The sequence below is a fragment of the Limulus polyphemus genome, unplaced genomic scaffold (assembly GCF_000517525.1).
Source record: "Limulus polyphemus unplaced genomic scaffold, Limulus_polyphemus-2.1.2 Scaffold5014, whole genome shotgun sequence".
Lineage (NCBI taxonomy): Eukaryota > Metazoa > Arthropoda > Merostomata > Xiphosura > Limulidae > Limulus > Limulus polyphemus.
In genome coordinates, this window is record NW_013670624.1 from 37128 (window position 1) to 46646 (window position 9519).

The 9519-nt window shown below is 32.1% G+C and overlaps 1 protein-coding gene across 1 annotated transcript; it reads right to left on the reverse strand.

Annotated features, from left to right (window-relative positions):
* Positions 1-2463: 2463 nt before the first annotated feature.
* On the reverse strand, positions 2464-4977 carry LOC106471999 (peroxisomal N(1)-acetyl-spermine/spermidine oxidase-like). Its single transcript, XM_013932627.2, has 3 exons — positions 4906-4977; positions 4637-4779; positions 2464-3836 (listed from the first exon to the last, which is right to left on the reverse strand). Exons 2-3 carry the CDS (start codon positions 4759-4761, stop codon positions 2570-2572), a joined length of 1392 nt encoding a protein of 463 aa, XP_013788081.1. The 5' UTR covers positions 4762-4779; positions 4906-4977; the 3' UTR covers positions 2464-2569.
* Positions 4978-9519: the final 4542 nt, after the last annotated feature.

Consider the following 9519-nt stretch of genomic DNA (forward strand, 5'->3'; position numbering starts at 1 on the left):
GTATATATATATATATATATATATATATATATACTTACATAAAACTAGACCTAAGTGGACGGCCTATTCATCAGTTTTCTTGTATAAACTGGATGAAAATATTTTTCGAGAGAATCACAAACAGAAGACTTTGAAAAACAATTGGAGACTGGTTAAGTTAGTCTGGTATCTTAGAAAATCACAAGCGAATTTAAGGTGTGTGGAATTACCTCGGAGAGAAATGAAATTCGGATCGTATTTCTATATATGTGAACCCAAGATAAACAGAGATGGGTAATGTTTGGGTTTTCTTTACGAGATGTGATGCAATCTTAGACAGGGGATAACGAAGTATGAATCCAAAGTGTGAGGAAGAGTGAGACTTTGAATATTGATACCGAACTGTGAATTACCCTTGGGGGAGTTTGAATTAGCTACTGGAGTGGTCAATCACTCTTAAAGGGATGACGTTTGGATTACTTTTTATCAGATGTGAACCAACATTTGGGAGATGGTGTTTTTCTTTACTTTCAGAAATGTGAATCAACTTATAGAGAGGCGTAACTATTGCATCTTCCTCACGAAATGTAGATCCATCTTACATAGTAGGATCCCCTATATGGGCTGCAAACCAAACTTGGAGGGGGACACGACTTTTGGATACTGTTTCCAAAATAGGAATAAGATGTGTATACCGTCTAACACCTAATATTCCATTAAAATCTGAAGTTCTTTTAAAAGAAATCTATATTAAGATATTTTGGTGGAAAATAAACATATCAAGTAAATTTCGTGTTCATTTTTAACATTTGCTCCAGACGAATGTTAACCCATACCTCTTCCCTGCCTGCGGTAAAAAAAAGTCGAACAACTTTGACTACAAACCAATGAAATTTCTGAAACATATAAAAATAGAAATAAATGAGCAAAAGTTAAACTTTATATCCGTTAACTTTAATTAATGTGCAATAATTTTATATTATAACTCTAAGATTTATATCCATTATCTATAGTTAACGTACAGTAAAGTACAAGACCACAATTTTTAGCCTTTTAAAATTAAAGTAATAATCCATGGGCTAAGTGAATGAGCACATTGTTCACATTTGTTGAAAATGAAATTTATTTAAATAATCAGTTATGAAAAAACACACAAAACCACACATATCTCGTGATAACAATTCCCTTCCGACACCTATTAATGAATTTGTTCCGCCATGATCTGTACTGTTTTAAATTTTTCTATACTGTTTTACGTGTCTTCCATAACATAATATATCAGGCAGGTGGTAGCACTTCCTATGAAGGGATGTCTCAGATTGTTCATCGAAATGGTATTTTAAATATCTCTTCAATAGATCATCTGAACTCTACAATATTATACATTTATAACAATATCCATGTAATCACTGAGTCATAAATTCTGGGAGTTTCTGTAAATATCATAGCAAAAGTTTGACTTTTTTGTTCTTCTTCTTTCTTCTACTTCTTTTTATTACATGATAACTCAAAAATCAAAACAATGGTGACAACCAATTTCATTGAGGTAACATGGGCTCAAATGGAGTATCCGCTTTTATAAGTATTATTAATAACTAGCAGTAATTAAAAAAAATCATAATTCTAGTGTAAACGATGGTATCATTACCCCTTGAAGTTAGCTTTTTTATATAAATGAGGTATTCCCTAAAAAAGCTTAAATACAGGGTGAAACAGGAATTACCAACCAATAATAGATAAACAATAAATATTACAGTTGGAACCTCATTGTATTTAGAACTTGGTTATAAATACAATCTTTCTATGTATATTGAAACACTCACTGTATTAAAAAAACAGGTAAAGAGAAAACTTTTCAAAAACAAGAAGTAAATGTAGGGATGGCTAACATCAATCCTCCACAAAAAATACAAACAAGATAGTTGGGATGGCAAATGTGTCATCCATACATATTAGCACAGGCATACAGAGTAGTAGAATATTAAAAAATAAAAATAGTAGAAATTAAACGCAATTGTGATTGAATAGTTTTATATACATTATTATATGTTAATTCTTGCCTGTGCTATTATTATGTAGGGATGATACAAATGCCATCCCTACCATCTTGTTTGCACTCTTTGAGAAGGAATGATATTAGCGATATCTCTGTATTTACTTTCTTTTTTGAAAAGTTTTTAAGTTACTTGTATAATATGGCTTAGTTTCAAAGTTGTGAGATAGTAGTGGTTCAAATATTTCAAGAAACATCTCTTATAAATGACTATTATATTTTTAAAAATGTGAAGTCAAGTTTAGCCATCTGTGTTAGGTGTTTTCAAGTTTTTTGTTTTCAATTTCTAATAGAGGTATTTGCTTTAATGATAAGCAGTTTTTAAGCATCGATGCCACCCATGGTACGATAACCTGAGACAATAACTTGTATATAATTCCTTTTATTTTTGAATAAAAAAGTGGCTGCATTTATAAAATAGAAGAAGAACATTAAAATAATAAACTAAGTAAACACGAAAGGCATTATACTTCATATCTACTAACTACACCGTTAGTCGAAAAACGGTCTTACAAAGAGTGTTTACAATTTTCTTTTTTAGGCATTGCTTACAAGACGAGAAGCTTCCCGTTGTCCACTGAGCCTTGCTCCGTGAGTTGTTGAAAAATAGCTTGGGTGAGTAGCTTCACCTGCAAACAACAGTCGCAGATTGGTAACAGATGGTAAAGGAGTAGCTAGAATATCGATGTCACCTGGGAGATTGTTTGGAGTTAAGAAGCTGTACGAGCCACCGAAAAGAGGATCGGAACACCACTTTGAACGGAGGATTCTTACAGGTCTTGGAATACTTGGGTCATTCAGGAATCGGCGTAAACACGTAGTACAGGTCTCTATAATTTCCTCATCAGATACTTTCTCCACGTACTCACTGTGAGGACCAGCGATCCAACCAAGAAGAACTTTGGGATTATTTAGAACTTCTTCAAATCCACTTACTGAAGCTATCCACTGGTTAGGATCTATTTTCATCTTCTCCCATTCTGCCTTGTCCCAAGCTAGATGCAGATATTTTAAGTCTCCTACTTTCCAAAAGGGTCGTTCGAATTCAAGGAAAATTTTACCAACTCGACCAAAGCCTGTTCTTTCGATTGCTTCAAGATTTTGACGGGGTAAAGAAGGGTTAAACATAGAAGTGCATTTCTTTTTCAGAACACCCAATGGCACAGTCAAGATAACATGATCTGCTTCAAACACTTTACCATTCAGACAAGAAACCTTACATTTTGGACCAGTCCAATTTATCCGAGAAACTTCATGGTTAAGTTTCAAAACACCCTCAGGCAGAGAATTAACTATAACATCCAGAAGAGATATGTATCCTAAAGGAAGTTTGACGTTTCTCCCAGGGAAAACTTTATAATCCCTTACGTTCCGTAAAGAAATTCTTTCTAAAGAATCACCTTCATAAAATTCAATATAATTTTTGAAATAACTGAACATTGAATGTACAAGAGGGCGTTCGTCAGAATTAATTGTTTGCACTATACTCTCTTCGCGCTGACTTATAAATTCTTGAATACTTGTATCACTAGGATATTTTTCCAAACAGGTCATTTCCTTCTCCAAGTCCTGGAAAATGCCATGCATTTTTTTACTCATTTCTTTTTCAACCATAGATCCAAATGAAGTCACAAAATGACCGTTGTGTTCCTCAGTATACTTAATGTCTCCAGAAAGAAGACCATGCTGAACGGCTAAATTAAAGACCGGATTTCCGAGACTTCCGCCATGAATCCAGTTAGCACCAAGTTCAACTAGCGACTTCTGCCCTCCAAAGTAAACTGTATGAATTCTCCCTCCATACCTAAAATGTAATGTATATATACACACACACCTGTATATAAGATGAACTAAAAACCATGGTGAATGAGTAAAGATAATATATCTATGTTTAAAAATGAAATTATATCTTATGTAAAATAAAGAGTCAACTTTACACGGTTGATTAATACTGTAAAAAAAAAAACTGTACAAAGTCATCACTTTCCAACAATAACTTCATTGTACTTGTATGGTGAGTCACGCGTTTAACGAGTAGGGTATAGAATAAAGTGATAGCAATAATATCTTAATATTTATATTATTGCATTCTTGGCTGATTACTCGCCTTTGGGAAAAAAATAATAAATTATAAATATTGACGTTGAACCTTTTTCAAACTTAAATTTCGTTCATTATCATTATTTTTTTTTTATATACACACGCATAGTTAACGGAAAATTAGTTAAAATATATCTTTCAGGAGGTTTTCCAAACCTAAAACTTTCATGCAAGAATAATGAGGATGAGAATGTCCAACTACTTTCAGGTCGATTAAATAAATTTATTTAGGAATGACGACAGAAGTTTGATAACTTTTGACAACAGAATGAATAAAAAAAGTTGGTATTTAGTTATTCTAAAGGAATCATTTTGCCTCCTGATCTAACTGATTTTAGAAGGTTATGCATATCAACTCATTTAAAGTACAATACTTGAAATATGTGAAAGACATTCAACATGTCTTTCAATTAATTATTCTTGCTATGGCATAAATGCTATAAAAATTATCCAAGGCAATATAACTGACTAATGAATATTTAATCACCAAGAGCATAGTCCCACCTATTGGCAGCCTCCAACACTACCATGCTAGTTATTCCGTTTTGGGTCAAGTGTTCAGCAGCAGAGAGTCCAGCCATGCCAGCTCCAATAATGACGACACTTGTTTCACTTGTTTGTATGTTCATTTTAGTAGGTCAAGCAAACTAAGAAGTAAAAGATATATATATTTTTCATATTAATAAACTATTAATTTTTTTTTCTTAAAAATCAACAAGTGTGGGGAAAATCTTAGAAAATAACATATACAGCAAGTACAAAAAGCTTCTTACCTCCCACAGGACCACTTTTTTACTGATATGAGCGTAAACTTTTTTTATAGAATATCGCGTGCTGGTAAAAACTCTATCCCAGATAATAGAGGGAGCTACTGAGAGCAACGGGTTTAGTATTTTTTGTGTTCTGAAACAGAGAAATTAAAGAGACTTGCAGCTGCAGATAATTATCATTTTCTCTGGATAATATAAGTATTATTTTTATGTTCTATAAAGTTTAGAGTAGTTATTTTAGTTAGGATTGGACACTTATATGTTCTTTTTTAACTTTCAGATACAATTAAGCGTAAAATTATACAATTAAACTTAGTTCTAAATCGTTATGTTTAACTCATGTTTTGAGATAGTAGTACTAGATTTTGAGATACTAAAATTATTAAATAATTTGATAATATAGGTAGCGCCTAGTGACGATCTATGTTTGAAAAACTTTATACTCTTTTTTTATACTCGAGTTGCTCGTCCAAATTAGTTAGAAGTAATAGTGTAGCCCAAATGGAGTTGCTGAAACAGATTTCGTCTGGCTTAGCAAAGGTATTCTGTACTTCATTTTTTCACCTAAGCTACAGTGAATATTAGCATTTAACGTACTGAATAATTCCTAAATTCCTCACGGAATCGTTAGTCATTGCTAAAGAGAAATACAGGCATTGATAAAATTCACTCCGTTATCGCTCATGTGCGCACGAACTGCACTCGTGATATATCAGAATCAAAATAGAGAATTGTCATAAGCGTTAGCTAAGTATGAGATGGAATTGTTTTATCTTAAGAGTTGAAACTATAATTTCTATTATTTATTACCTGCTGTGAATTAAATACATTATTAAACTATTTAAATTAGGTATTGGTTACGTGTAACTAGAAGTGTACATCGTAGCTGCGGTACTAGTAAGTAATAGTATCAGTATTATTTAATAAAGGAGTTTATTGTTTAATTTAAATTAATTTATAAACTGTGAAATAGCTTAACTTTAGCTGAAAATATAATTAGTGGGAAATCGAGAATAAAGACTAGTATGCTTCAATATGGCAAGAAGCAGCTCAGTGATAATTGGGGTGGAATTTATAGGATGCGACAGGAGCCAGGATTAGGTTATGTTTGAGAATAGTGAACTTGATTGCTACTTGAGAAAATATAATACACTACACGTTAAGAGCTTGCTTATTTAATAATAAGTTATAGATATATTTTATACGCTGTTAGAAGTCAAAAGAGCAGATTAGAAGCAGAGAACATGAAAGCAAGAGAGGAATTGAATAGACCTAGGTAAAGGATGCTTTGATGGAGGAGAATCTCAGAATTCAAACACCAGTCTTTAACAAATTTGAATCTTTGACTGCTTGCAATGAGGAACGAGGTAATCAAGAGGTTAACATAGCCTCTCTCATTAGTTGTATTGGTAAAGTTATCTGTAGTGAGGAATAGAAAAGATTAGGTCTAGAATTTCCTTGTCATCTGCTAAAGTACAGGACATTATAGAGCGTGTTGCCAATTTAGTTACCGATACTAAAGAACATATTTTTGGTAGCGCATCTAGAAGAGATTGATTTTGGAAATTGTAATTCAGAAGAGTTGCTTAAAATGTATAAACAAATCGGCTAATAAAGTATAAATCAACACGTCTAAATAAAAACTTTATTTAGTTTTATTTTGTGTAACGTCTCGGGTAAACGCCTTTTGTTATGCAATAAATATCGTGTTACATAGATATAGGTTAAGAAACAAACCATTGAGTATAAGGGCCAGGCTTTGTTAAGTGTCCAATTTGATGTCGCCAGTGTTCTGGGGCATATTTCTCTGTGTACGTACCTTACACAAACATATAATGATTTATAAATGATAGACTATGGACAGAACTTTCCAAACATATATAATATGTTGAGTTTGTGTTAAGTTTTTCCAGCTAACCAAGGAAATCAACAATGGTGGGGTGTTAAAAGTAGCATGTCGCCAGCAGAAAAATTTAATTTCAAACCAATAATACAAACACAAAAGTTGTAAGAATATCTCAAGCCTTTATTGTGATTAATTAGTAAACATTTATGCCTTGAAAATTTGTTATTTTTCACATATAAAAATATCCAAAATAACATGTCGCTGTAATCACGTGTTATTCTTTACAGTTGTTTATTTTCAAGACAACAATTACAACTTGTTGAATAAATAAAAATATTCGAGTCTAAAATCAATCCAGGAAGTATATAATTTGATTTGATCATACCTCAAACACAGGTTATTAAAAGATATTTTGGGTATGTTCATTTGGAGATTGTAATAAAATTAGTATTTTAAGCACGTGATCTCCTTTACGCATATATCTAGTGTAGATACTCAAATTATGTCATTTTGTTATGTCGTTATACACAACAACCAATACATTTGTTGTTATCAATAACTGAAAGGGTAAGAGTAAATTGCATTCTTCAATAAAAATCACTGAGCATGAAACTCCTTTACGTGTTCTCATTGACTTCAGTGTTGCTTCAGAGAGGAATATATGGAGTGAATAATGAGTTTTCCCGCCATATTTACTTTCCACCATTTGCAGATGAGCAGGGTAGGGTGGATTTGAAATGTATGAGTCACAAATCAACTCATTTTCCTGCAAGAGAAGTCCTTGAAAGTGAGATTACATAACAGGTATGTGTATCTCTTTAACTGTGTAACTAATATTCAGATGGTGTGAATGGTGGTAGTTTTAGGTTTAAATGACTGATAAATTACAAAGCTAAATCTGTGAGTAAACGCATCTCACCGTGTCCCCAATTATCTGTTTTTATAAATAGACCCCTAATTATCGTGAACTCCTTTCTGGAGTTGAATCAAAATGGTGACCTTATTTACCCATTTGTTACCCTTTACCAGATTATATTGTAACTAGAATAGAAAGGCAAAAATAAAACAAATTGTAATCAAGTAAGATAATTCTTTATTGAAGACTCAGTTACACAAAATTTGACAAAATAAAATTATTTCAAATTCTAGTATAACGAACTAATTCAGAACACCTAACTTTATAAGAATTCCAAACACTTAAAATGTGCATTAAAAATAATTATTGAAAACAACAGTTTTAATTCCATGTGTAACGAATTTATTATTATATATTTATTTTTAATATGAACGTTGTCTGGATTGAATTTGTATTTAGACACAGGCGAAACTTATACTATCAGATATGTGTTGCGTATAACGAATTTATGATATATTTATTCTAATGTAAACGTTTGTTTCGAATAAATTTGTATTTGTGGGCGTGTATAGCTTACCTTATGTATGGCGAAATTCCCGCCAATTCTCCAAGACTGTAGAACATTCGTGAAAAAGAATCAACAATATACATCGATTTCCGTATCCGGTCTTATTAGAAGGTTCTAGAAATAAATTTGTATTTGTGGGCGTGTATAGCTTACCGTTTTAGTACCCATCGGACGTTAATATCTTCCCAAGAATATTATTAATTTTTCAACGGACATTAGTGATTTTGTGAAAATATTATCTTACTTCAACGGTCCAATAATTCAATGCCTGACAAAGCTAGCTAGCTTCGCGCCAAATTCTATTGTAGGTATACCTCGCTGGATATCAAGGAGACTCTGAACTAGAAAGACGATTTATAAGTTATTGAAATTTCTGTCTATAAACCTTTGTTTGTAATAATTAATGGCTGTTATTGTAGTTTATAATGTTGTATATATATATATATTAAAGCTTATTTGTGTCAAAACCAAAAACGGTGTGAACCAATCTTGTTGGCGATTAGCGTAAATTAAATAGAATACCAGCTTATTTCTAAACCTAAATTCAAGGTACGTCTCAACAATTAAAAGTTAAATTATTTAACGCGGCCTTGGATTGTTTCAAGTTTCCGATACGTAACACATGAAACGTTTGTTTACAGCAATTTAAACTTATAATGGACATTTGTCAGCACACTCGCTTCATTATTTAAACAAACAACAGCAAAGAATTGGTTAATAAATGTTTCAAACTAGTCTATATGATATTTAGAGGCAAGTCTTGAATGTAAAGGAGATCACACCAATGATTCTTTTTGTAAGAAGGTTTCCCTTCTGCTGCCTTTTTTCTGTGATAATATTTCAGTTGCCGACTTTGTTTACCATCCATTCTAAAATTACAAATATGAAACCCATCACCGAAATGCATACCTCCTCTGTATATTAACAAAGACAACATGTAGTGATAAATGTGATCTCCTTTCCATTTCTACAGTAAATCTAGCTATAGTAGACTAATAACAATATTTTTTGCATTATACTACTTACACAGATCATAAACGTAAGCTTTTATTGTAATGTGGCATTATACTGAAAAGTGGAAAGCATATATAAATGAGAAAATATAATTAAGAAGCGCATTTAGAACCTCAAATTATCTATAAACAACTGCTAAAGCTAGAACACACGTCAGTAGAAAGTCTGAAGATAGCTTTGTCAAGATAAGTTGGCCAAGGATTATTTCTCTTTGCTTTACAGAAATTTCTTACAAATATAACAGATATCGGCGATCGCGTGATCGTAACATATTATTGTGTGTGTATATACATATTAGTGTAAAAAAAAAGCATCTAACTCAAATATTTAGAG

Excerpts from the sequence above, each read along its gene's own strand:
- LOC106471999 (XM_013932627.2), bottom strand. The coding sequence starts at position 4,761 with ATGAACATACAAACAAGTGAAACAAGTGTCGTCATTATTGGAGCTGGC. Across the intron at positions 3,837-4,636 it reads GTGTTGGAGGCTGCCAATAG|GTATGGAGGGAGAATTCATA; the intron begins GTGGGACTATGC and ends ATTACATTTTAG.